This window comes from Anthonomus grandis, chromosome 18, assembly GCF_022605725.1.
Source record: "Anthonomus grandis grandis chromosome 18, icAntGran1.3, whole genome shotgun sequence".
NCBI lineage: Eukaryota > Metazoa > Arthropoda > Insecta > Coleoptera > Curculionidae > Anthonomus > Anthonomus grandis.
In genome coordinates, this window is record NC_065563.1 from 12,354,811 (window position 1) to 12,382,749 (window position 27,939).

Consider the following 27,939-nt stretch of genomic DNA (forward strand, 5'->3'; position numbering starts at 1 on the left):
AAAAATCATCAAAATCCATGCATTGGATATTTTTTAATCTAACTTTTTGAAAACCATGTTTAAGAATATACCCACTTTTAAGTAAATTGGGTCATAACTCCACTTCTAGTGTTCAGATTGGCTTGATTTTTGCCTTAAAAGATTTTTTGGAATGTTCTTCAAGTTCTATTGAAAAAATCATCAAAATCCATGCATTGGAAATTTTTTATCTAACTTTTTGAAAACCATGTCTAGGAATATACCCACTTTCAGGTAACTTGACTCATAACTTCACTTCTAGTGTTCAGATCGGCTTGATTTTTGTCTTAAAAGATTCTTTGGAATGTTTGTCAAGTTCTATTGAAAAAATCATCAAAATCCATGCATCGGATATTTTTTAATCTAACTTTTTGAAAACCATGTCTAAGAATATACCCACTTTCAGGTAACTTGACTCATAACTTCACTTCTAGTGTTCAGATTGGCTTGATTTTTGCCTTAAAAGATTCTTTGGAATGTTCTTCAAGTTCTATTGAAAAAATCATCAAAATCCATGCATCGGAAATTTTTTAATCTAACTTCTTGAAAATTGAAAAAGAGGCAAAACAAAATTTCATTATGTACTTACTACAACTTCATGTGGTTGGGATTATCCATGAGGCCTTTATGTAAGTCGATCTCTGTGGCCAAATAATTGATGGTGTGGTTGGACAAGCTGGTAAAAGGTACTTTAACCAGTCCCTCGAGGGAGAGTAGGTACATGGCCACCACGGTACTGCCCAAGTCCGCTTGCCATAGCAAATTACCTTTTCTGCGGTCCAGGGTTAGTACCGTGCCAGTTGATGTGGATGCAAAATGGACCAAATCTACATATGGTTCATTTGAAAAAAAAAATTTTGAGATATAATGAACCCACTGACCGTAATTACTTAATTCGACTCCAGACATATCGGCAGCAGTGTAATCATAAAAAGTAACGTTCCACTTTTTATTGTGCATACCGGTGTCCACCATCATAATGTTATACTTGGTACGTCCGATATAAACGAAATTATTCACCTCTATGGGGCAAGTGGGGCTGTTGTCGCCCCATCCGATTATTTGCTCCTTATTGCCAGTCAGGGGGTCCAGTTTGTACCAGGTGTCTTTTTTTTTGCCTAAGGACCATGGTTATTTAGGTATGAATAGCACTTAATATATTAAATTCTGATTTGTATCTGCAAGTGTTGAATTAAAACAACAACTTTAAAGTTAGGTTATGTCTATTTAAATCTGTTAAAGTGAGAGGATTTGGATTTTTTTATTTTCAAGGAAAAAGCCTGATTATTACATGGGAATAGTTCATTCATCAATAATGAACAAATATTTCACATGGTTCCAAAAAATTCAACTTTAATGGGTCTCGTAATTAAGTAAGTAGTAAAAAAAGGACCCCAGCTAAAACAGCTCCTATTTTTTAAATCAGAATGACTTTTTAGCCTTAAATCTATTCTTCCGAATTCCTTTAAAATGATATCAAATTAAAAAAAAACAAGTTTCTCTCTTATCTACAAAACCATCTATAAAATAACATATTCAAGGTTAATTGCATCAGCAAATGTTATCTTTCCCAGGCTAAAACAAAAATAAAACCCTTGTCTCTAATTGAAACAAATTCAAAGGGATTTATAAGCCATAAATTATTAAGGGAAATCAATAATATTTGACCTACTGGGGATAACTACTCTTTAAAAACAAGCCTGATATAAAATATGGATGTAATAATCTAAAAAATTGCAAAATAATCAATAAAACTATAAATTTAAATTATTATTATTATTAGCTACATTCAAACAATACATACTAAAATTTATGGCCCACTAAAGTTGGCACCATTATACCAAAAAAGCATGATTTACCTGTATAAAGAATTCCATCCGAGCTTCTACACGGAGAAGAATGCACGAGCTGTGGAATGGTAAAAGGCAGTTTTTTAAGGGGCTCTCTGCTGTTCCCCATAAGGTACAAGGAGCCATCTCTAGGATCGGGCAGGAAAATTGGTATTAAAGCCTCTGATGTGTCTAAGGGGACTTGAACAATTGGATCTAAAAAATGTTTAAGAGGGCGGATATCAAATGACAACATATGTACTGATTAAATAAGATACTTACGATCTTTAATCTTCCACTGGATTTTTCCAGAATGTTTATCCAATGATGTCAAAGTGCCATCTAAAGTGGCGATGACCAAGGGACGACTGTCCTGCTCCTCGGCCAGTTCAAACTTTTGCTCTCCCTAAAACGGAATTAGATTAAGCTTCGTCACGTTTTAAGGGGGTTCTCACCTGTTTAGATTCGTCATTATACACCACTTGTATGAAAGTGTAGAACCACAAGAGCCGCCAAATGATTTTTGCCATTCTGGTGATGCCGCGAAGGTTTTATCGAGATCTTATGTATACACATTTATGGTTCGGTTTTTTTTTTTAAAGTCGACTGTGAAGTATTGCAAAAACAACCGGGCAATGGAATTATTTTGTTTAAAACACATCAATAATTATAATTAATTGCTGTTTTATATTATTCGTGTTTTTGCTCTACCAGTTTGACGTTGACATTTGAACTGTGTTTTGACAGTGACGTTTAAATTGTTACGGTGTTGCCAGTGTAGCCTTTAAAAATTTCTTTTTATCTTTCAAAACTGAATGAAGGAAAAAAACCGGTTAAGGCAATTGCTTATTTAAACTACACCAATAATGAATAATTATTTAATTACTGTTTTATCTTATTAGTGTATTCGATCTTTTAATTTGACATTTTAACTATTTTGACAATGACATTGACTTTTAAAGCATATCAGTGGTGCCAGTGCAGCCTTTAAACATTTCTTTTTAATATGTTCCAAAATTACCAGAACTCATCAGTTTACTCTATTACGGGGTGCGGCAATTGATTACTTAAACCACACTAGTAATTATTAATCAATTATTGTTTTCTATTATTGGCGTTTGTTGTCTTGAAGTTTGACATTGACAGGTCACGGAGGCTTTGACGGTTATATTATGCCAGTCCAGCCTTTACAAGTTTCTTTTTATGTTCCAAAACTGCGAAATAAAGGAAAAAACCGGACACCGCTGTTGTTTATTTAAACTACACTAATAATTATTTATTTACTTAATTATTGGCGATTGTGAGCTTCCAGTTTGACATTGACAATTTTTAAATATTTTGACAGATAAGCATTGACGTTTAAATTAATACCCAGTGCAGCCTTTAAAAGCTTCCTTTTATGTTCCAAAATTGCCAAGACTGTTGATTAAGGGAAAAAAGCGGGTTCTATGGTAATTGTTTATTTAAACTACGTATTCGTGTTTTTGATCTACCAGTTTGACGTTGACATTTCAACTGTGTTTTGACAGTGACGTTTAAATTGTTACGGTGTTGCCAGTGTAGCCTTTTAATTAAAGCCTTCTTTTAATTTCTTTTTATCTTTCAAAACTGAATGAAGGAAAAAAACCGGTTAAGGCAATTGCTTATTTAAACTACACCAATAATGAATAATTATTTAATTACTGTTTTATCTTATTAGTGTATTCGATCTTTTAATTTGACATTTTAACTATTTTGACAATGACATTGACGTTTGAGGCATATCAGTGGTGCCAGTGCAGCCTTTAAACATTTCTTTTTAATATGTTCCAAAATTACCAGAACTCATCAGTTTACTCTATTACGGGGTACGGCAATTGATTACTTAAACCACACTAGTAATTATTAATCAATTACTGTTTTCTATTATTGGCGTTTGTTGTCTTGAAGTTTGACATTGACAGGTCACGGAGGCATTGACGTTTATATTATGCCAGTGCAGCCTTTACAAGTTTCTTTTTATGTTCCAAAACTGCGAAATAAAGGAAAAAACCCGGACACCGTTGTTGTTTATTTAAACTACACTAATAATTATTATTTTATATTATTGGCGGGTGTGAGCTTCCAGTTTGACATTGACAGTTTTAAATATTTTGACAGATAAGCATTGACGTTTGAATTAATACCCAGTGCAGCCTTTAAAAGGTTCCTTTTATGTTCTAAAATTGCCAAGACTGATGAATAAGGGAAAAAAGCGGGTTCTATGAAAATAGTTTACTTAAACAACACTTATAATTAATTAGTATTTTTTTTTTTTGGGATTTTAGTATGACATTGACTTTTTAGTTATGTTGACAGTGACGTTTTGATTTTCACACCGTTGCCAGTGCCGCAATGTTTCAAAACTGCCAATAAAGGACATTGACAATTTAAATATTTTGACAGATGACAGTGGCATTGACGTTTAAAATTACTTCTTGTGTTCCAAACCTCGAAGACAATAATTAACAACTTATTTATTATTAGTGTTTTCGGTCGTCTACTTTTGACACTGCTTTGATTTTATTGGATTATTACATTGTTGCCAGTGTATAAAACACTCCTTGACGTTTGACTTATTACGGAGTTGCCAAGGCAGCATGTTTGTAAGACTGCGTCCTTATGTGCTGAATAGTGCGTGCACATAAAACAAAAAACCGCTTTTCATACAAAAAGGCTTTATTTCTTAGTTAAAACAAAAAAAAGAACGCTTATCTACCGCGTCCGCGTCCCCTTTGGAAGCTGCCGCGCCCCCTGCCGCCCGCGTTGCCCTTTCCCTTGGGCGGGGGACTTTTCGGTCTCAAGGCCTCGATTCTCTCGGTGCACCCGGTGGTGATTTGCTCGTTTGCGAAATAATTCGCGTAAATGTCGGCCACGAAGTTGGAATTCGTCAGTTCGGGTCCGATCGTTAACCAGCCGGGGCGAATGGTCGAATCTTTGCCGAATATATGAAGACGTCTTCGACCTAAAGAAAAAAAAAAAACACTCTAATTAAACCACCCTTAAATATGAGTCACTTCGGGGCTGTGGTACCGAGACAAAAGTGTTCACTTATATGGAAAATCTCCACCGGTTTGTCTAAGCTGCCGTACTCGGGTTCTTCGGATATAATCAGGTCGATGTCCACATTGGCATGAATGAAATCCCCATCGGTTGACCTCCTCACGGTACCTAACAAGAGCAATTCATCAATAAAAATATAATTTTGACCACATTTTTTTTTACTTACCTTTAATGCCCATCAGACAATGTTCCTTGGTCCTCTGAAACACTGCCCTAGGATCCAAATTCTTCGAATGTCCAGGATTCTTAATGTTCGTCTTTATCCAGCAAATATCTTCGCACCTAAAACCGATACCATGAACCTGACAACGGATTTTCATCACTCTCTTACCTCCTGAACCCCCATTTCCTTAGGCACACTCGTCCCATGTCCAGCCCGTCGGAACTTCCGCACCACAAAAACACAAAACTCCTCTGGGCAGCAATTTCCCCAACGTCCAAGTTCATTATTCGGTCCCAGGACCAAAACTCCATATTGGTGGCGCCCAGGGTCTTCTGATACTCCTCCAAGGGAGGCTCGATAAGTATCACATCGAATTTTGAGTTTAAGTTCTTCAGGTCGTAATTAGTGAGGTCACATTTAAGGTACATCGGTGGGGTGGCGGTGGTGGCTATCAAGTCATCTTTTAATCTAATCAGTTCACGCAGTTTGGGGTATTCTTCGAATCTATCATAAGCAGAGGGTTCTTAGTACACTTCAAATAAGATTTACTGGTATTACCTATCTGCTAGTCCGACATCCCTAATGAAATTTTGTGGTCTCTGTCCTGTATCCACAAAGTGCTGACAATAGTCGTTGTGTGGATTTGAAGACTGAGTCCCCTATTAAATGGACAATAGAAATTAATTATTAACAAATTCAAAATGCTTTGTACCTTTAGAAATGTCGAGGAGTCCCTATAAACCATCTCGTCCAAGGCATCTTTATTGTAATCGTACTGCTCATATTCCAAGTTGTGGCTGCTAGTGCTCGGCTTATCGACAGGTTTTTTTGACGAGGCTTCGCCCGTGCCCAAGATCTGTCTCAGTTCTTCTGCACCGGAGACCCCTAACTGGAATTCATTTAAGGGAGAAGTACAATCAGAGCCTGAAAAATGCCTCTTTTTGAAATTTATTAGTACGTACAGTTTGGGCCAGTAAAAGTTTTCTTTTGCGTGACTTTTCCCTACGTTCTTTTAACATGTCTCCCATAATGCCGCTTAAGTTTTAATTAAGAAAAAAAGCTAAAAATGTAAACAGCCTAAATGTTTACGAAAATTGACGTAAATTAAAGTGAGGTTAGGTTAACACAGAAACGTCATAGTGACATATGTCAGGATATTGTAGGCAGCATAGAGTTATGCGGCATGCCAGACTATTTTTTTAGGCTAAATAATTATATTTATTTGCTTTCTTAAAGAGCTGCGCTCGCTTACATAAATATAGCTTAAGGCGGAATTTATTGGAAAAATTGAAATACAATATGCCATGTTGCGAGGGCAGCATTGAATGCTGTCCATAAGTACAACTGTCACCAGTGTCAAACTGACATTGGCGTTTTTCCCGTAATTCCCTTAGAGAAAAAAACATTACTCACCATTTACCCCATTTTTTTGTAATTCTATCCCCATTTAAAGAAGCTCTACGGTTAATTCAGCGATAAACTAAAACTCCCTTAAGCGACGATGAACGATCCGTCATTTTCGCGGTCCGAAATAGTCAGTTTGGTGGTGAGGTTAACCCTTGTGTCGGCGGTCTCGTTTTGGACCATTAAATGGCTGATAAATCAGGTGGACCCCACGAATAAGAGCAAGAAAAAGGCCCGAAAGACTGCCGAGGAACAGCTGAAGAGGTATGCAAAAGTCTTAATTTGATTTGTTTAATAAATGTGAGAGTGCGCCTTTGATGGTTAAAAATAAAGTTTTTGGGGCAACAAGAACTTTATCTTTAACCATCAACCTATTTATCTTTAACGTCAACTTAATTAAAATGATTTGCGCAAACATTTCGCTCAAGGCTCAAGAATCTTGTTCTCAGTTTAGAGACTGGGTCGTTTCCAATAGATTGTGCTTAAATGAGTCCAAAACTCAAAATATAATTTTTTCCCTTCGGGACGTTGATTCCCAGCAACAATCTTTAGGTGTGTCTGTGGATTTTCTGGGTGTTAGTGGTTTGACGTGGCAAGGTCACATAGATGAATTGTCAACCAAATTATCAAGGTGTACTTTCCTGATTCGCAATTTGTCTGGGTCTGTCTCCGCAGGTACTCTCAGGACAGCTTACTTTGGATATTTTCACTCTCTAATGACGTATAACTTACTAAACTGGGGTCATTCAGCGCATATGCCCAGGATTTTTGCATTGCAACATCGATGTCTGCGAGTGATTGCGCAGATTGGATACAGGGATTGTTGTAGGGTCCACTTCAGGCTTCTGAGAGTTCTCACCTTACCAAGCGCCTTCATACTTCTGTGCCTTGTATTCATTAGGGAAAACCTACCCAGGTTTGCGACTCATGCTAGCACTCACAGTCATGACACCAGAAATAGCGGCTCCTTGGTGGCACCATTTAGGAGACTCGAGCGTACCCGTAATGGCGTGTCTTATTATGGAATTAAGTTCTTTAATGTCCTGCCGGCCTCAAAGAAAAAGAAAGAGAAATTCCTGAGCTTAAATTTCAGTGCTATTGCATAGGCTGGGTCTCTTTTAGTGTTAAGTGTTTTTAAGCATTACTTTTTAGGCTTATATGTGTTTTATTTTTGTTCTTAGGTAATACGAATTTTACAGTTTAATACTTTTATTTGGAGTTATATTTTTGACTGACTTTAAAAGCTTTATACTTTTTTGCATGAATAAATAAATAAAAATAAATAAATTAGGATAGGGGCGAATAAGCAGCTGGTCGAAGTAGACAAGCTGAATGACTATGAAATGATGATTGCAGCCCATTTAGTGAACCCCTCTGATATATCCGTTACCTGGTCCAATATAGCGGGCCTGGAAAGTCTTATTCAGGAGCTTAGGGAAACTGTGATTTTGCCCATTCAGCGTAAGGATCTTTTCGTTGATTCCATGCTTACTACTGCCCCCAAAGGTAGGATCAATAAATCCTTCAAATAACAATTATTACTAAACTAGTTTTCTCTAGGGGTCCTTTTGCACGGACCTCCCGGTTGCGGGAAAACCTTAATAGCGAAAGCGACGGCTCGCGAGGCGGGCACCTACTTTATCAACTTGGACCTGTCAATTTTAACAGACAAGTGGTACGGGGAAAGTCAAAAGTTGGCCTCGGCAGTGTTCACTTTGGCTGTTAAGTTGCAACCGTGCATCATTTTTATCGATGAAATCGACTCTTTTCTGAGGTCCAGGAACAGTTCTGATCACGAGGCCACCGCTATGATGAAGGCCCAGTTCATGTCACTGTGGGATGGTCTGATTACTGATCCGAACTGTACTGTTATTATTATGGGGGCCACCAATAGACCGCAGGTAAGATTTTATTCTTTTGACTTATTTATCTATGAATTTTGATAAAGTAAATTTTCTTACTTCATTGACGCATTCTCCTGGTTATTTAATATGAGCTTATGTAAACGAATCCAAGCCATATCTCAGTTAGTCTAGTAAGTGATTGATAATTAATGAGGGCAAACAGTTGAGACTACTTCATACTCGACTAAAGACCGTTCATGTTCAGTTCAGTATCAGTTTAGCAGTCATACGTGACGGTCGTGTTTAAGTTCGTAGGAGGCTACGCCGGTACTCAGTTTTGTTTGTTTTGTTTTGATTCCATTTGTTTTGATTTTTTTTTTACAACCATATTTCCGTACAAGTGTTCCTAATTAACAGGTCAATATTTTTTTTTGTTTTATAAATATTTCCTGTTTTAACTAACTAGACTTGTTTTGCTGGCATTGACCTTAACTTGAAACCATAGAACTTCAACCTTAGGACGTGCTAGTGTGTTTTTTTTACGCGTGTTCCTGGTGACGCTCAGGCTCAAGTTCCTGTTTGGCTAGCAATTCCTGTCTAACCGTATTTATATATTAATTAATTTATTAAAATGAATCGTAATTTCAAATGCTGTCAAAAAAAGGAGTTTTCAAATTATTGCTGCATCTTTTGTATGTCTATATTCCACCCAAGTTGTTTGGATAGAAATTCTGATGCCATAAAAATGGGAGGCTACAAAATTTTATGCTCAGAAAAATGTCAAATAAATTTTAATGAAAATGAGAATGAAAAGAAGTCTTACGAGCAGAAGATTCATGAATTATTGATTGAACTAAAAGAAAAGGATAGGCATATAGAAAGAATGAGAAGAAACAGTTTGGTGTTTGAAGATGAAGTGTCAGAGGCCGAAAAGAAGTTTTCTTCCTCCCTAGATAATCTACACAAACTTAATGATGAACTTAAAATTGAATTAACAAATTTAAAAACTAAAGAATGTGAGTTACCGTCACTATTAAAAGTATGTGAAGAGGAAAAAATAAATTTCAATATAGGAATCAATGAGTTAAATACCTTAAATAAAAATTTAATTGTAACAATAAAAACATTAGAAAATGAATCTGCAACCTATAAGACGCAAATAAATATGTTACAAATGGAAGTTAATGATTTAACCAAGATGAATAAGAATATGATCCAGTCAATAAAGGTGTTGGAAGTTGAAAAAGATACTTGCTATTCCGATATTTGTACATTAAAGGAACAGCAAAACATATCTAAATTCATTAATATAAATTATCCAACACAGTTGCCATGTAGGCCAAATTCACCCGTTGATAATCGACCTAGGCTTCTTTTTGTGGGTGGAAACTGTAGTAGAGTGTTCCTGAAGAAATTGCGTCTGAAGTTTGAAGCTAACTACAAAGTCCAGTGTTTTCTGAAGCCAGGAAGTACAAACAATGAAGTGATTTATACTGCATCATCTATGGTTAAGGAATTTACAGAAAATGATATGTTGATTTTAATGTTAAATGGTACTTGCTCATCATTCGATATTTTAAAAACATTTATACATTTACACAGCAATAGTTTAGTGATGACAAGCCCTTACATGTATCCAAACCATAATGTAATTTGTAATAGCAATAAGGCTCTCTATAGAATATTTCACGCAAATAATATTAATCTAAATAGAATTTTAGAGTCTAATCATGCCAGCAACTTTGGATCAGATTTGGCATCATTACTGTATACCCATATTTTAAAACATTTCAAAAGTAGCATTTCATTAAAAAATGTGTCCACAATAAAACCAAGTAATCAACCTGGACTTCTAGATACTGACTGTGATAGGGATTCTTTTTTATAGATAAATACACAGAAGATGAAGCTCACTCACATTCTATAAATAACATTGAAAATAAGCATGCGAAAAGTTTCAGTAGTTTTATTTTAAATATACAGTCTCTTAGAAATAAAATGGACGAGCTTCATCTTTTACTTGATTCATGTGATTTTCCTGATATTGTATTACTAACTGAGCACTGGTTAAAGCCTAACGAATGTTTCTTAATATCTGATTATATTCCTATATCAATTTTTTGTCGGCAACACTCCATACATGGAGGAACAGCTATTTTAGTTAAACAAACAATTGAAGCTTTTTTCTGTAAAATTAATAAGTATGATAGCTTTCTGTTGGAGAAGGTTTTTGAATTCTCCCTTTGTTTTCGTAAGCGATTTAATTTATATGTTCTTTGTGTTTATAGACCACCCACGGGAGATATTGGTATGTTCCTGGACAAACTTGATTCTCTATTATCCCAATTGTCTCTACACTCCATAGTTATATTGGCTGGTGACTTTAATATTAACTTCACTGATGTAAGCTTGCCATCATATCATACATCCCTTTTAAGTATATTGGAATCTTATGACTTGAAGATGCATGTTCTTTCACCCACACGTATAACATCCTCATCTGCAACTACTATTGATTATTTGTGTACAAATTTAAATGATGTAGGGTACTCTCATCTGGTATTTCTGACCATGAAGCCATTCTCGCTAGGATTCCATGCAACACTGTATTTCCTTCATCTCATTATATAGGAAGAATTTTCAGCAGAGCAAATTTTAATGCTTTTTCTTCTACTGCAGCTTTGGTTAATTGGAATGCAGTTGAAATGGCTCCTGACCCGTTTACTTTGTTATTTCATGTGCTATGTGACAAGATCAATAAGTGTTTTCCTAAAAAGAGGCTTAAAATGAAAAATATAAAACCATGGGTCACAGCAGGCCTCAGAACTTCAGCTAAAAACCTCCGTTTTTTGGCTAAGCTGTGCAAGTTTACAACTAATGCAAACATTATTATTTATCACCAGAAATATCGTAGTCTATATAGAAAGACGATAAAAGCAGCTAAGGTTAAATATTATAGTGACCACTTGAATATGTCCTCAAATAGGCAGAGAGAATGTTGGTCAATTATAAATGACTTCAGGCATTCTCACAAGAAAGTTTCAGAACCAGAAGTACGACCAAATAGTTTAAATGATTATTACTGTAATATTCCTCATTTATTGCTCAAGGATGTGAATACTAATATTGATCCTTTGCATTATATTCAACAAGTGTCAGTTCAAAATTCTTTTTTCTTTTATCCTGTTAGCCTTACTGATGTTAGAGATGCAATTAAAAGCTTAAAAAACCATAAATCAGCTGGAGCTGATGGAATATCATCAAAATTACTACTCCTTTTGCCTCACTCAGCATTGAATGCCTTAAACAATTCCTTTCATAATGGCATCTTTCCAGCATGTTTGAAGGAGGCAGTGGTTATCCCTCTTTATAAGGGTGGAGATGTGAGTGAGCCTTGTAATTTTCGTCCAATTTCTATATTATCTACCCTCTCCAAGATAGTTGAAAAACTTGCAAAAATCAGAATTTTATCTTTTTTGCAACATAATTGCATTTTGGATTTCAAACGGGAAAAGGGACTCATGACGCTGTTTTCGGCTTTTTGGAGAGTGTCTATGTGTCCTTAAATTCTGGAGAGTCCGCGGCGGCAGTGTTTTGCGATTTATCCAAGGCATTTGATTGTGTAGATCATGGAATACTGCTGTCTAAGCTCAATAATTATGGCTTTAGAGGTGTGGCATTGCAATGGCTGGAATCCTATCTGTCTAATCGTACCCAAAGAGTTACAGTATCTGGATGTTTATCCGATTCCAGATCCCTTAAAACTGGAGTACCTCAGGGTTCAGTGTTAGGACCTCTATTATTTTTGCTCTATGTAAATGATTTGGGTTCATTAAAACTGCAGGGCAAAGTGGTTCAGTTTGCTGATGATACCACCATTTTTTGGAATCATAGAGATTCTGATAATGTTAGAGCCCAGGTTTTTAAGGATCTTAAGATTTTATCGGAGTGGTGTGCTGCAAACAGGCTTGTATTTAATGTGGGCAAAACCTTTATTATGGGATTTAAGTGTGACGTTCAGGGCCTTATGTTTAGTGAAAACTCCCGCTTGCAAAACAAAGAAAGCTGTAAGTTCCTTGGTATTACCACAGCATAAAGAAACCAGCAGTCTCACTCCGCTCGAAAATGTAAGCGAACTAATAGCATCCTTAGCCATGCCGCAGCCATGTTCTCCGGATGCCGAGCTCACTGTTTATCTAACTGTGTTCATAGGTGTATCGCCTAGTTCAGCGCCGTACTTAGTGACTATTTTAATAGCATTTTTACAAAGCGTAGCGTTTTTTATAAAAACTTTTGTATTAAAAGAGGGGTATGTCAAAAATTATTAATGAAGCAAAATAATTGACTTTGCCAAAGTTTTTAATAGCTGCAAATTTGGCTGTATGGCTTAAATAACATAATTAAGCATCAGTTAAAGTTGCAGCAATGTAATTTTTTTTTTTTGGATTTTTAAGGACATTATTTATATTTCTGCCATTTTAACAGTATTGCCATATTTAAAAGAGTTGCAAAATTGTATACTTTTACTTTAGTTGGTACTTAATAATATAACAAAAATTCGCAGATGTTAGAATTGTTTTGAATTGTTGCCAACTATTTGTCTTTATTTATTGGCCTAAGAGTTTCTATTTGTTTTGAAATATTACTTTATTTGTATAATTAGTTATCCTTAAACTACTATGTAGTCAGATGTTAATCTAAAAGCGTTACTATACAGGGTGTTAATTAAGTATGTACCATAAATTATTTAACAGGCTAATTTACCCCTAACATGATTAAATTTATTAGGTTCAGTGTAATCTCGTACGGGACCTGAAGAAATATTTGTGGCAAAAAAATTGGGGCACCTGAATTTTGTGCCATTTTTAATATCTTATTTGATTTACTCAAATACAAATACAACTTTTTTGTATCTCGCTTATTTTTCGAGAAAAAAAAATCCACTTAATTGCATATCCCTGGATCACACAAGGAATTTGGGGAAAAGTTTTATTTGGAATTTATTATTAACTAAGCAAGATACGAAAAAAATTCAAGAGACAGAAAAGTTTTATTTGTATAATCCACAGAACATAATAAAAATTGCACAAAAGTCAGTGACATATATTTTAGTTGTTGTTAAATTTTAACACCCTGTATATTGAGAACGAAGAATTTCTGGACATATGTTTATATGAACCTTTTGTTTTAAAATTACTCAAAGAATGGTCTCTTAAAGTTATGGTTCATACCTAATTAACTTCCTGCACGTATTCTTCTATATCGTCGTTGTTAGATGTAGAAATGCGATGTTTATTTTTGTTTAAATATTTTGTTAATGTATGAACTTTATTTATATTAAAAAATCAATATTTGTACTATGTAGGTATTTTTATTTTACAAGATAATAACATCTAAAAAAATGTTTAAGTCCGGCTCTAGCCAAGGCAAAAGCCACGTGGACCGTAGCGAGTGTCAGCGGCATCCCTACTATAAGCAAAAATGCCTCGCCTGCGTTAGTACACATGCACCGAACTCGCTTATTCAAGCCAATGTATTTTTATTGAAGTGCGACTGCTGGTTTCTTTATGCTGTGGTATTACCATTGATGGTCGCCTTCGCTTCGAAGATCATATCCTAAATCTTGCATCAAAATTATCCTCTGGATGCTTTGCAGTAAGAATGGCGGGGCATGAGCTGAGAGGGGTAGTTGCACGTTCAGTGTACTTTTCTCTTAATGAGTCCCACCTTCATTATGGCTTGCCTTTTTGGGGTTTAAGCAACAAGGGATTATTAAACATAATTTTTGTGATTCAAAAAAAGGCAGTTAGATACCTATGTTCCGCTGAGTTAAGAGATTCTTGTAAACCTCTCTTTATATCTCAAAAAATCTTAACTCTTTTTTCTCTTTTTATCTTAGAAACAGCTACTCTTATTCATAAATGTCCTAAACCTCCCTCTAACACTGGTCATATGACTCGCCAGGTTACCGATTTTCCCTTACCAATCCCTACATCCTCCCTCACCAAGAACTCACTTATATACCTTAGCAAAAAAATTCACAACCATGTTCCTCTATGTATCAGACAAATTTTAGAAGTTAAGAGATTCAAAAAGGAATTAAAATCACTTTTATTATCCAGGGCATATTATAGCCTTGACGATTTTTTTAATGATACCTTTTAACCTGTGCTCTGACATCATTTTATTGGTTTAGTTTTGTTTCCTGCTAAATAATTTAATTTACTTCCTCTAAATTCTGTTTTATTGACAGCTTTACTTATTTTTTAATGAAATTTATCAAAAAGATGCTTTTTTTTTCTCAATCTGTTTTGTTATGATTAATTTTGGTAATGTGTGTAAATTTTATGGTAAAGTGTTTTAGAAGTTATGTTTGTTTGAAATTTAAAGTGAATTTGGAATTTTTTAGTTTTTAGGATGCTTGTACACAAGATTTTGTTGTCTTACGTAATATAGCACATTTTCTTTCTTTCTTTCTTTCTTTCATGAGCATGAGTTATTGACATCCTATAAAAGGAGATTGAAGGTACATAGAGAAGATATCGTAAATGCTAAAAAAGCCTATAATTCAACATAGTTGCTTACTTCTCACAATATAACTTGAGCCTCATGGGAAATTATTAACTAAATCACGAAAAAAATCTCCCTAACAACTCCGTAACTTAACTGTGTAAAAGATGGGTCTTTTCTTTATTGCAGGACTTGGACCGGGCGATTTTAAGGCGCATGCCGGCCACATTTCACGTGCCGATGCCGAATATCGCGCAACGTCGCCAAATCCTCAGCCTGATCCTGGTGCACGAGCCGATCGGCGACGACGTCGACATCGAAACGATCGCGAAATGGACCGACGGCTTTTCCGGTTCCGATTTGCGCGAGTTGTGCCGTAACGCGGCCGTCTATCGGGTCCGGGACTTTGTCCGTCACGAAATCGCCACCAATTTGAATAATTCGAATTCGCGCCAAGACTCGGAATCGTCGGAACAGTTCCACGACGCCTTGAGACCGATCACCATGGAGGACTTGAAGTATTCCTACGCGAAAATGCGGGAGAGTAAAATGTTGTGCGGGTCGCTCGGTGGGACGCCGTCCCGCATCGATTTGGACTAGTTGGCGTGGGTCCGAGTGTTGGACCCCATTCTTAACGATTTGGACAAGTTCGAGCGTAAATGTGAGGAGTTCGAGAGGGGGTTCGCCAAGTGTAGCGGCCGCTACTACTTTAGGGAGAATTAGTTTCATTTGTTTAAATTTAGCGGGCTGTACACGTCAAGTAATAAAGCATGTACCTTACTGTATTTATTTTGAGTTTGTGTGTGTGTGGAGTAGGAGGAGGGGGAGTGTTCCGAGTTGATTTTATTTCTGCATATTTCTTGTACAGAACATTATTGAAATAAACTTTATATTAGAGTAGCACGTTACTTACTGTTTTATTCTCTATATACATATGAGGAACTTATAAATATACCTGGACTGCCAATTCAATGAAAAGTAAATGACCGCTACTAGGGGGCCGCCATTTTGCGTGATTGTGTCCTTTTGATGTTGGTCACTATGACAAATTTCAGTGGTGCCAATAATTGTAGGGAAACAAAACAATTAAAGTTTTTGAGAGGTTATGTTTAAAAAATACTTGCTCGCTTGCTTGTTTTATGGCACTGCAACGAGGCAATTGCCAGCACAATTTGGAGCGACCTCGATGTTGACTGGCTCTGGACCAAATCGGGGCCGCTGACTTGTACGTACTTAATTAGAAAGAAAGAAAATGTGCTATATTACGTAAGACAACAAAATCTTGTGTACAAGCATCCTAAAAACTAAAAAATTCCAAATTCACTTTAAATTTCAAACAAACATAACATCTAAAACACTTTACCATATAATTTACACACATTACCAAAATTAATCATAACAAAACAGATTGAGAAAAAAAAAATCATCTTTTTGATAAATTTCATTAAAAAATAAGTAAAGCTGTCAATAAAACAGAATTTAGAGGAAGTAAATTAAATTATTTAGCAGGAAACAAAACTAAACCACTAAAATGATGTCAGAGCACAGGTTAAAAGGTATCATTAAAAAAATCGTCAAGGCTATAATATGCCCTGGATAATAAAAGTGATTTTAATTCCTTTTTGAATCTCTTAACTTCTAAAATTTGTCTGATACATAGAGGAACATGGTTGTAAATTTTTTTGCTAAGGTATATAAGTGAGTTCTTGGTGAGGGAGGATGTAGGGATTGGTAAGGGAAAATCGTTAACCTGGCGAGTCATATGACCAGTGTTAGAGGGAGGTTTAGGACATTTATGAATAAGAGTAGCTGTTTCTAAGATAAAAAGAGAAAAAAGAGTTAGGATTTTTTGAGATATAAAGAGAGGTTTACAAGAATCTCTTAACTCAGCGGAACATAGGTATCTAACTGCCTTTTTTTGAATCACAAAAATTATGTTTAATAATCCCTTGTTGCTTAAACCCCAAAAAGGCAAGCCATAACGAAGGTGGGACTCAATAAGAGAAAAGTACACTGAACGTGCAACTACCCCTCCCAGCTCATGCCCCGCCATTCTTACTGCAAAGCATCCAGAGGATAATTTTGATGCAAGATTTAGGATATGATCTTCGAAGCGAAGGCGACCATCAATACCAAGGAACTTACAGCTTTCTTTGTTTTGCAAGAGGGAGTTTTCACTAAACATAAGGCCCTGAACGTCACACTTAAATCCCATAATAAAGGTTTTGCCCACATTAAATACAAGCACACCACTCCGATAAAATCTTAAGATCCTTAAAAACCTGGGCTCTAACATTATCAGAATCTCTATGATTCCATAAAATGGTGGTATCATCAGCAAACTGAACCACTTTGCCCTGCAGTTTTAATGAACCCAAATCATTTACATAGAGCAAAAATAATAGTGGTCCTATCACTGAACCCTGAGGTACTCCAGTTTTAAGGGATCTGGAATCGGATAAACATCCAGATACTGTAACTCTTTGGGTACGATTAGACAGATAGGATTCCAGCCATTGCAATGCCACACCTCTAAAGCCATAATTATTGAGCTTAGACAGCAGTATTCCATGATCTACACAATCAAATGCCTTGGATAAATCGCAAAACACTGCCGCCGCGGACTCTCCAGAATTTAAGGACACATAGACACTCTCCAAAAAGCCGAAAACAGCGTCATGAGTCCCTTTTCCCGTTTGAAATCCAAACTGATTTGCAGATAAAATGCAATTATGTTGCAAAAAAGATAAAATTAAACGATAAAACGATAAAATTGGACGGAAATTACAAGGCTCACTCACATCTCCACCCTTATAAAGAGGGATAACCACTACCTCCTTCAAACATGCTGGAAAGGTGCCATTATGAAAAATCTCTAAACTCTAACATCAGTAATAACATCAATCTCTAACATCAGTAAGGCTAACAGGATAAAAGAAAAAAGAATTTTGAACTGACACTTGTTGAATATAATGCAAAGGATCAATATTAGTATTCACATCCTTGAGCAATAAATGAGGAATATTACAGTAATAATCATTTAAACTATTTGGTCTTACTTCTGGTTCTAAAACTTTCTTGTGAGAATGCCTGAAGTCATTTATAATTGACCAACATTCTCTCTGCCTATTTGAGGACATATTCAAGCGGTCACTATAATATTTAACCTTAGCTGCTTTTATCGTCTTTCTATATAGACTACGATATTTCTGATGATAAAGAATAATGTTTGCATTAGTTGTAAACTTGCACGGCTTAGCCACAAAACGGAGGTTTTTAGCTGAAGTTCTGAGGCCTGCTGTGACCCATGGTTTTCTATTTTTCATTTTAAGCCTCTTTTTAGGAAAACACTGATTGATCTTGTCACATATTACATGAAATAACAAAGTAAACGGGTCAGGAGCCATTTTAACTGCATTCCAATTAACCAAAGCTGCAGTAGAAGAAAAAGCATTAAAATTTGCTCTGCTGAAAATTCTTCCTATATAATGAGATGAAGGAAATACAGTGTTGCACGGAATCCTAGCGAGAATGGCTTCATGGTCAGAAATACCAGATGAGAGTACTCTACATGACACATCATTTAAATTTGTACACAAATAATCAATAGTAGTTGCAGATGAGGATGTTATACGTGTGGGTGAAAGAACATGCATCTTCAAGTCATAAGATTCCAATATACTTAAAAGGGATGTATGATATGATGGCAAGCTTACATCAGTGAAGTTAATATTAAAGTCACCAGCCAATATAACTATGGAGTGTAGAGACAATTGGGATAATAGAGAATCAAGTTGGTCCAGGAACATACCAATAACTCCTGTGGGTGGTCTATAAACACAAAGAACATATAAATTAAATCGTTTATAAAAACAAAGGGAGAATTCAAAAAGCTATCATACTTATTAATTTTACAGAAAAAAGCTTCAATTGTTTGTTTAACTAAAATAGCTGTTCCTCCATGATGGAGTAATTACTTCAGACTTCCTTTATAGTGCTATGTGGTACGCCTCTATTTGTAGTGGTTAAGTCTATTAGTATGGACAAACACAATATAGGTAAATTGGACAAACATAAGACATCACAGGTTCTGGGATTCTACGGGAAAAGAAAACATAGAAAAAAACACGAATTGTTGAGCAAAACTATTATAACCGAATTCGATTTATATTCAAAAATGACATAATTAGATCAATTGACTCCTCATTTGGTTCACACAGAACAGTATACATTGTTAAGGGGGTGGGGAAATTCCTTTTAACAAATTCTTTATACAGATCCATATAAGGAATGTAATTTATAAAACATTCCAAAAAGAGATGATTTAAATCTTCAACAGAGCCACATTCACAATATGGGCTATCTTTAGTCTTAAGTTTATATAAATGCTCCTCTTTAATCAGACAATGGCCCGTCCGTAATCTGATTATTGTGGTTATATATTTTCGATTTTTGAAAGGTAGATTTGAAAACCATTTGGTTTTTGGGAAAGTATTTTGTATTTTAGAGTATTGATAGTTCTTACTATGTACTAAAGTTTTCCAGTATACTTTAAACTGATTACTCATATCATCCTTGATAAGATTAAAAATTTCCATAGAATCCACTTTCATATCTTTAGGGACATTCAGGTCTTTACCTATTCTTGCCAATAAATCCGCCACCTCATTAGCAAGAATGCCCGAGTGTCCAGGAATCCAAGCAATTCTTATATCAAAATTGTTCTTATTAGCTAGAGAAATTAACTGCTTGGTTTTGATAGACCAGAAATCGCTTGAGGTTGATGACCATATTTATTAATTTTTTGTATCGCGCTTCTGGAGTCTGAAAAGATTATTATACCTTCTTCAAATGCTTATTTATATATAGCAACCTTTACAGCATCGTGTATAGCCACGCATTCTGCTTTACATATACTTATTGAGTCTGGGAGTCTAGATGAAAATTTATAGTCTATGTCCGGAATATATATCCCATAGCCTAATCTTTTATCTTTTTTTGAGGCGTCCGTGTATATATAGGTATAGGAGTTTTTAAATTTTTCTGTAGCAGTTAGGAAATATTGTTTTAACATAGTGTCACTCTTCTTCATTCCTAAGTCTAAGATTTTAATTGGTTTGTTCATTGTTCAGGATATCAAAATCAATTCCGTAGCATGCATAATTTGTATCTTTACTTATTGTGTTTAGGTAAAGAAGGAATTTTTGTAAGGCGAATATCAAATATGGAACGTTATCAGAGTTAATGTAAGTTGGCAATGTAATCATTTTTCTCCGGATTCTCTGCAAAATCTCTAGTAGGTATAGGATGATTAGTTATTGAGGTCAACCTCGCCAAGGTTTTTCGTCTCTGCTCCAAGTTTACCATTGCTGCTTCCGCTAATAAAGCCGCTTTAGGAGTCGATTTCATACAGCCCAGGCATATTCGCAATCTTTAAAAAAGACTACATTCAATTTATTTAGACCTTTTTGGTTTACAGGTTTTAAAAATATCAAGCCAAAGTCCAGGTGGGATCGAATCATTGCTCCAAAAATTGTTAACAGGGTAAGAGGGTCAGATCCCCACCAAACCCTACAGACAGCGCGCAGAATGTTAAGTGCTTTTTTTTGCCTTATCAGCAATATGGTCAATGTGAGTGTTCCACTTTAGATGTTCTTGCAGAATATGTCTTTATAATCAATAAGATAATTGCCAATATGTATAGCTGGAGGGGGATTTTTGCGATTACCCTTTGTGAACTAAATTGCTTCACACTTCTCGACGGAGAGATCATTATCTTTTAAAACACCATTAATCATTTCCAATGCTCCATTTATTTTGTTTGTCATAACACTGACATTGGAACCTTTCACAAAAACAGCCAAGTCATCAGCATATCCAATTATTTTTGCAGAATCTAAGTTCAATTGAAATAGCTCCAAGATATACAAATTAAATAGTATAGTGCTCAAAGGAGAACCCTGTGGGAGTCTTTTTGTAGCTAGATATGGGCCCATGAATGTGCCATCAGCCTTTCTGCTGTATAGAAGTCTATTCACAATAATTTGATGAATAAGATTGTTAATTTCAATAGAAATTTGAAGATGATTTAATTTATTATACAATTTATATATATTAACATTATCAAATGCAGATTTAATGTCTAAAAAGACTGCAATGACAGATTCAGACCGACCAAGGACTGAATTTGAGAGATAAGCAATATTATCATATATGCCCTTGCCCCTCCTAAAACCTAGTTGTTCATGTGTGAAAATATTTCTGTTTTCAAGGAACCATTCCAATCGATTTTTAATCATGATTTCAAGGATCTTACAGCCACACATTGACAGTACTTTAGGCCTATAATTTACTGGTAGGATAGGGTTTTTCTTTGGTTTTAGAATATGAATAATGTTATATTTTCTCCATGCCTCTGGAATATGTCCCTCAAACATACATTTATTATATATATTTAGTAAAGTTATTTTTGCTCTTATTGGTAGACGTTTGTACATTGGGTAAGCTTTGTCATCCAGGATGGATTGCAGATTTCATTTGATTTCAATCTGATCAATTGCTGTCAATCCACTGCCTCTGAGGGAGTAGGTGCCAGGACCGCCGAGGCCAGGGAGCCCTTGGCCTCTTCTGCAGCCCTAGCCTTCCTTCTCCTTCTTTTCTCAGAACCGCAAAGGTTCCTTCTTTTCAGCTGTGCCCTGTTGAGAGCTCCAGCTAGATCGTCAATGTTGACCGGGTTCCCTGCTGAGACAGAGTCCTCGGGGGTGGGAGAATGTGTGGGCCCGCAACAGGAGCTGAAGGAAAGGTGGGCTCTGATACATCTAAAGTTTGAGGGTTTTAGATAGAAAAATATAGAAATAAAATTGTTCTGCATATATCTTTTATTAACAATCTCTCATGTAAACCAACTCAACTGGGTGTCGAAGGCATGAAGGCATTCTGAGTATGTTTACCTCCCAAGACTTGATAAAAATTGCACTTTTAAATATAAAAATTTGTATTTCATAAAAAACACTCTTACAAATAAATACTCTAATTTTAATAATACATAAATTAAGTTGCTATATTTTGTTTAAATCTTTGGAAGTAGTGTTTTAAACACGTGAATTAAAAAAAGTACTTAAACATACAAAAAACCTTAACTAAGTTAAAATATCTTGAATAAAGTCCCTAAACAATCACGCCTTTACATTAGTCATTATCTTATCTAAAATATGCGGTTCGCACTTCCGATATTCATCAATAATACCCTCTTTATCCAAATTGGCATCTAAAACAACCACCTGAGCGGGTAAATCATATAAAGTCTTATGGAACAGCCAGTCTTCATGTATATCATGTAGCGCCTTAAGATACTCAAAGGAAACAGACTTCTCTTCGGCCCTATTGCGTTGCATCATACGTTCATAAACAACTTCCGGGGTAGTTCTTAGATACACTGACCAAAAAAAAAAAAACCTAAAAATCATAATTTTCTTACCAATAAACCACCCTTACCGATTAAATCTACATCCACATCAGCATAACTCCTGATCCACTGAAATTGTTGGTCGATAACAGCAGCTGAGGCTCCATGAATTAAGCCGTCCTGAAGCATCTTCTCCACGAAGCAATAACTAATAAAAGACCATCACTTAAAACAGTAACAGAACTAATAAAACTACTTACCGAGCACTGTAAATAGACCTCTCCATAAGCTTGATCGGGCAAGAGGTTTTCCTGGTGTGCTGCTCCAACATGGTCAATTGCACATAAGACTGAAAAGTGAAACTCCACCTCTTGATATCCTCGTACATTAGGGCTAATAGGTTTTGCCCCTTGCAGTTCCGCCATAGTTCAATGGGTTCCGCTAGCACGCACACCTCCGCATTCCGATTGAAATGATTGAGAAAAGTCGTTTTGCCACTGCCGATATTACCCTCGACTATTACGGTGAAGGGGCGACCGCGAGTTTTTGCCGGGGACATGCCGCTAGTGAACATTTTGGCACTTTTATTGGAGCCCTAACTGTAACTGTACGGTTTTTTTGTTTACCAGTTTTGGCGGGATTTTGAATTGAATGTCAAACCAAACGGTGAGCGGTGGGGGGGAAGTGTCATCAGTGACGTATGACAGAAGCTATACTTCAGTGTTGCCAATATTACATTAGATAATAATTATAGCCAAAATTTTTTGTTCCAAATTTGCCATTTTCAGATAACGAGAACCGTATATGCTTTACGGTTCCAGGAGCATAATAAATAGTCCTGTGCCAACAGCAACTAAACTAAACTAAATTAAAAATTAGTCGCCTGTCAAAAAGGCATCGCTGTGATTCACATAATACGGTATCGAAAATTGGTGTCGCCCTCTGTTATCAAAAACGAACAGTTCTGGGCGAACATGACGGTCCGAACTGTCATTTATATTTTTTTGTGTGCATAACAGCTTGAGCTTTAACCGCGTTTACACCGTAGCAATTGGAAATTTGAGGCACCTCGTATATTTCTGCTAATAGATAATGACTCATTAATTCTTAGTATGTGCCTATCGATGCTTGACGCAGAAATACGTGCCGAAGTACAACGCAAACACGAGCAACTGACTCATAACGAAAACCCGGAGGATTTCGACAAAATCGATATTTAATCCCCCCCCCGCCATAATCATCAAACAAATCCCAAAGATAACAACTTTTTTATATAGATAAAGATCCGCGTCGCCTATAAAACAACTGCCGGTTTTCTCGCTTCAGTACTACAATAACAACAAAGAAAATGAAAAGTTTAATAGTGGTGCTCGGCTGTTTCCTGCTAGCGGCGGCTGCCCCGGGCATATGGGGCCACCGCATAAGGATGAACAAGGAGGGAATTTGTGCCTGTCCGAGGATTTATATGCCGATTTGTGCGTCGGATCAACACACGTACGGCAACGAGTGTTTGATGGATTGCGAGTCGTTCAAGATGCAAACAAGGGGCCTTGGTAGTCTGAGGGTGCTGAGAGGGGGCGCGTGCGACGAGCCCCAAAGGGACGCCCTCGAGGAGATCAGAGACGTCGCCGAACCGGTTTATTACAGTTAGGAATCGTTTGTTTGTTTTAAATTGCCTTTTTTAGCCCCTTATTCGTATCTTTTTTTAATGTTCAATAAAATGTGTTGCCTGGTTTTAGTTTGTCTTTATAATTAAATAAGTTCAAAGCTGTTATTATAGTCGTTGAAGATATGCGAGGTAAACCGACTCAATTATCATGTATACGCGCGACCAATACGCATTAAGGTATGTGTAGACGCCATAGAGAAAGTAAAATAAGATAATACCACTATTATTATCATTGATTGATTGATTGCTTTGAGATATAATTTTAAAACAAAAACATTTTTGGATGAACCATATTTCGCACTAAATGACGTCATTTTCAAACCACTGTTATGCGAAAATGCTCCAATATGTCAATTTGGCAAGGACGATATCCGGTAGTCCTGTCATCTGTCATACTTGACAAAAGTGCATAAAGTTATTGAGAAAGATAATGGATGAAATAAATTCCAATTTTCACTTAGAATTTCTTGTAAATTACGTACGTTGTACGTGAATTGCTTATTGTTTAATATAGTTATTGATTATCGATGTCAACATTTTTACCCACAATCGATTGCATCGATAATAAGACTTAGGTGCTTCTCTGAAGCTGTTTACTGTGGGTGTTTTTAAATATCCATGGTCCATGATCTGTCTGTTATTTTTTTTTTTTTATTATTATTATTATTATCTCTTATATTATCTATATATATTTGTGTTCTGTGATTATTATGTTGACAATAGCAGGCGGTGAGACCGATGAAGCTCTTGTTTCTTCCCTATGTTTCAGGATTCAGGCTTGAGTAGGTGGACCTGGTCACATGCAGTAGTGGATCATTCTCTCCGAATTTTGTCCCAGCTCAACATCAAAGCGATTCTTGAAGATATTCGTATTTGGGGCCGTCACCGTTTCCTGATTTAACGAGTTCCACAAGTGCACTGCACGATGTGTTACAAAGTTTTTTCTGCGAAGTTTTGCGGTTCTTTCTTTTTCAAGCTTTCTTGTATGTCCTCGGAGATGATGGTTTTGGCTATAGTGGAAAAGGTTCGCCAAATTGCACTGGTAATCTTGTAGGTTTCGATGAGATCGCCTCTATGTCTTCGCTCTCTGAGAGGGAAACCAAACCTGATTAATCTTTCTGGATATGGCACCTCGCTTAATTCATATAATAATTGTTACTTTGCGCTGTAATTTCTCCAATTGGTCTATATCTTTAATATAATAAAACAAAGGCATATTCTATTTTTGGTCTTATGTAACTTTTGTATAGAGTGGATGTCATTTCAATAGAATGGTCCCCAAAAGCTTGTTTTATCAGATAGACTAGCGAGCTTGCTTTTTTACAAATTCTGACTATATGACGTTCCCATTTTAGGTCTGATGTTATTAGGACTCCTAGATCATTTTGTTCATTCACTGATTTTAAGGCACATCCATCCAGAAAATATTCATTATCAGGATTATCTGGATCGATCCTCAACGCTGTGCATTTGGATGTGTTTAGTTCCATACCCCATTGCCTCGACCACATCTCAACATTTTGCAGGTCTGCGCTGGTTAAAGGATTAGCATATATTTTGCAGTCATTTGCAAACAGACTTGTGTCCATCTTTATAAGTCCAACTAGATCAAACAAATATGATGTAAAAAGCACTGGGCCAACTACCGATCCCTGGATAACGCCGCTGCTCACTCGATGTGGGCTGGACAGCTCCCCATTGACTATAACCTGGTAGAATCTCTCATTCAGTAATGCCTTGATCAGATCAAGCAGCTTTCCTCTGACTCCAAAATGCTCCAGCTTGTGCGGGACTTTATCAAATGCCTTTTCATAGTCAATATGTCTGTTGGCTGGCCATTGTCGTGATTTTTTGTCCAGTCATTCAAACACTCTAAAAGGTTTGTTGTTGTTGAACGTTTAGGCAAAAATCCATGCTGAGAGGCAGGTATCAAACCATTCTCCAGAAAGAATGCTATGAGCTCCTTAATTATTACTTTCTCAATACATTTCAGTGGGTTGCATGTGAGGCTGATAGGTCTGTAGTTTTCCGGTTTGTTCCGGTCTCCCTTCTTGAACAGTGGTGTCACAATTGAATGTTTCCATTCTTCTGGTGTCTTTCCTTGTTCTAAGCATTCCTGCATTGCCCCCGAAAGCAAGGGACTGAGGGAATTTCTGCAATTTTGAAGGAAAAATTGTTGGGATTTTATCTGGTCCTGGGCTTGAGTCCCTCTTCATATTTTCAAGCGCTTCTTCGACTTTCTCTTTTGTAAAATGAATAGTTACAATTGAGGGTTGCACCCTGCTGTGATTAGGCAATAATGGAATTTGATATGAATCTTTCGTAAATGCTGTATCAAACTGTTCTGCGAATGTTTCCGCCATGGATTCGCTGTCTAGAAACTGCTGCTAGGGTTGCTGTATCTTTTAGGGTTATGGTTGAGATTTTCGAGTTTAAGTTGCGATTTACATACTTAAATAGTTTCTTTGGCGAGGCCGAGTTTGCAAAACCATTTTCATATTTCTTTCTGGCGTCGACCAACTTATGTTTGGTAATATTATTTTGGCACGTATATGAGTTTTGTTTGTTATATACTTTTCCCGAAGTTTCCGTTTTTTTTGTTAATTTCTTTGAAAATATTTTCATTTATCCATGGTTTTTGGGGGTTTGTTTTCACACGTCTGGTAGGAATGTATTGTTCGATAGCACCATTCACAACGCTTTGAAAGTTTTCGAAGATCGATTTGTTCGCATGCGTTGGTTGTAGTTGATTTCTTCATAGTTTGCAGTGTAAAAGTTCCTTCTTACAATAATTGTTTGTGTTTGTTTGGGTGGAATTTTTAGTTGTGTTTTTGCTTTTATTTCGACATGGTCGCTGCGGCGGTTCTGAGCAAAGATCAAAGATGCTTTTAGGATCGTTGGTTATGAAGAGGTCCAAAAGGGAACTTTGGTCTTTTCTGTATCTTGTTGGGAAATCAATCAACTGCTGCGCTCCTATTTCTTGAAAATCCTGCGTCTTTTTGTTTGGTGGTGCAATTGAGAGACTTTTCCAGTTAATGTTGAGGTAGTTAAAGTCTCCCACAACAATTGTTGGACATTTTGATGATGTGTGTGTCTTTTTTATAGTATCTATCATGTGGGTATTGACCTCTTCGCTAGTGGTTGTATAAACAAACAACAGACAAATTCACTTCACATATCTGAACATCCAGCCATACTGCATCAATTGGTGTTTGGAATTTGTGACTATCCGAGAAAAATGCAAGCCATTAATTTTTGCCTTGGCCAGAATACATACACCTCCCCCTTTTTGATTTTGACGGTCTCCGCGGTATGTATTATATCCAAATCTATGCTAATCAGGCTATCACTTATGCCGCCCTGCAGCCATGTTTCTGTCAGCATAATAAAAGTGGGATTCGCTGTTGCAACTCTTGCTTTCCATTCGTCTATCTTGTTCACCACCGAGTTCAAATTACTATTACCAAAACGAAACATCAACTACCCCAGAGCAATTTAGTTTTTTTCGGCCTTTTCGATAATTGTAGGTATACCATTTAAGTACTTTATGATTAAATTGGTCCTTCCTTCGATCTTTTGTTCCTCTAAGTCGGCCAGAACGTTCTCTGGGCCTCTGTTTGATCGTTTTTCATGTAAACGCCTGGTTGTTTCTCCTCAAGTAACTTCCTACTCTTTAGGGCCTTCAGAGCTTCTTCTTTTGTTGGCAGTTTCACTCTAAGAGGTCTTCGTTTATCTTCGCAGCTTCTCTTCCCAGCCTAAATACTTTGGTCTCTTCTGGCAAAGCGAGATTCATCCCCAAAAAAAGACCTGTTACCTTTTGTAGGTCATCTTTTGCTTTTTCTTGAGTGCTATCCTTGTTCGACTCTTTAACACCAAATATTAGATCGCTCTTCGCTCTCTTTCCTTCATCTTGAACAAAGTCGGTTCAATGCTTACTTTAGCTGGTGCTTTCATAGTACCCACCCTCTTCTCGAGTTTTTTTAATGCATCGGCATAGCTTGTTTCTGGTAGTTTTT

General features: G+C 36.4%; 5 protein-coding genes across 6 annotated transcripts in view; 2 read left to right on the plus strand and 3 right to left on the minus strand.

Annotated features, from left to right (window-relative positions):
- Window positions 1-2,565, minus strand: part of LOC126746682 (serine/threonine-protein kinase/endoribonuclease IRE1-like) — a 32,900-nt gene extending 30,335 nt beyond the window's left edge. For both annotated transcript variants that reach the window (XM_050455005.1, XM_050455004.1), the window contains exons 1-5: window positions 2,303-2,565; window positions 2,130-2,253; window positions 1,878-2,063; window positions 900-1,136; window positions 608-845 (exon numbers count right to left, since the gene is read on the minus strand). In XM_050455005.1, coding sequence (XP_050310962.1) covers window positions 608-845; window positions 900-1,136; window positions 1,878-2,063; window positions 2,130-2,253; window positions 2,303-2,377 — 860 coding nt within the window. In that variant the 5' untranslated portion in view covers window positions 2,378-2,565. The remainder of the gene's footprint in view (window positions 1-607; window positions 846-899; window positions 1,137-1,877; window positions 2,064-2,129; window positions 2,254-2,302) is intronic.
- A 1,961-nt stretch (window positions 2,566-4,526) lies between these two features.
- On the minus strand, window positions 4,527-6,220 carry LOC126746780 (N6-adenosine-methyltransferase non-catalytic subunit). The gene is made up of 7 exons (XM_050455160.1): window positions 6,054-6,220; window positions 5,804-5,980; window positions 5,650-5,750; window positions 5,260-5,595; window positions 5,095-5,210; window positions 4,899-5,036; window positions 4,527-4,830 (listed from the first exon to the last, which is right to left on the minus strand). Exons 1-7 carry the CDS (start codon window positions 6,117-6,119, stop codon window positions 4,577-4,579), a joined length of 1,188 nt encoding a protein of 395 aa, XP_050311117.1. The 5' UTR covers window positions 6,120-6,220; the 3' UTR covers window positions 4,527-4,576.
- Window positions 6,221-6,397: 177 nt separating this feature from the next.
- On the plus strand, window positions 6,398-15,634 carry LOC126746782 (outer mitochondrial transmembrane helix translocase-like). Its single transcript, XM_050455164.1, has 4 exons — window positions 6,398-6,759; window positions 7,787-8,001; window positions 8,056-8,396; window positions 15,039-15,634. The coding sequence occupies exons 1-4, from the start codon at window positions 6,593-6,595 to the stop codon at window positions 15,447-15,449; spliced, it is 1,134 nt and encodes a 377-aa protein (XP_050311121.1). The 5' UTR covers window positions 6,398-6,592; the 3' UTR covers window positions 15,450-15,634.
- Window positions 15,635-21,825: 6,191 nt separating this feature from the next.
- On the minus strand, window positions 21,826-22,906 carry LOC126746792 (deoxynucleoside kinase-like). The gene is made up of 3 exons (XM_050455188.1): window positions 22,515-22,906; window positions 22,344-22,462; window positions 21,826-22,284 (listed from the first exon to the last, which is right to left on the minus strand). The coding sequence occupies exons 1-3, from the start codon at window positions 22,826-22,828 to the stop codon at window positions 22,025-22,027; spliced, it is 693 nt and encodes a 230-aa protein (XP_050311145.1). The 5' UTR covers window positions 22,829-22,906; the 3' UTR covers window positions 21,826-22,024.
- A 429-nt stretch (window positions 22,907-23,335) lies between these two features.
- LOC126746799 (serine protease inhibitor Kazal-type 1-like) lies at window positions 23,336-23,992 on the plus strand. Its single transcript, XM_050455199.1, has one exon. The coding sequence runs from the start codon at window positions 23,603-23,605 to the stop codon at window positions 23,903-23,905; it is 303 nt and encodes a 100-aa protein (XP_050311156.1). The 5' UTR covers window positions 23,336-23,602; the 3' UTR covers window positions 23,906-23,992.
- Window positions 23,993-27,939: the final 3,947 nt, after the last annotated feature.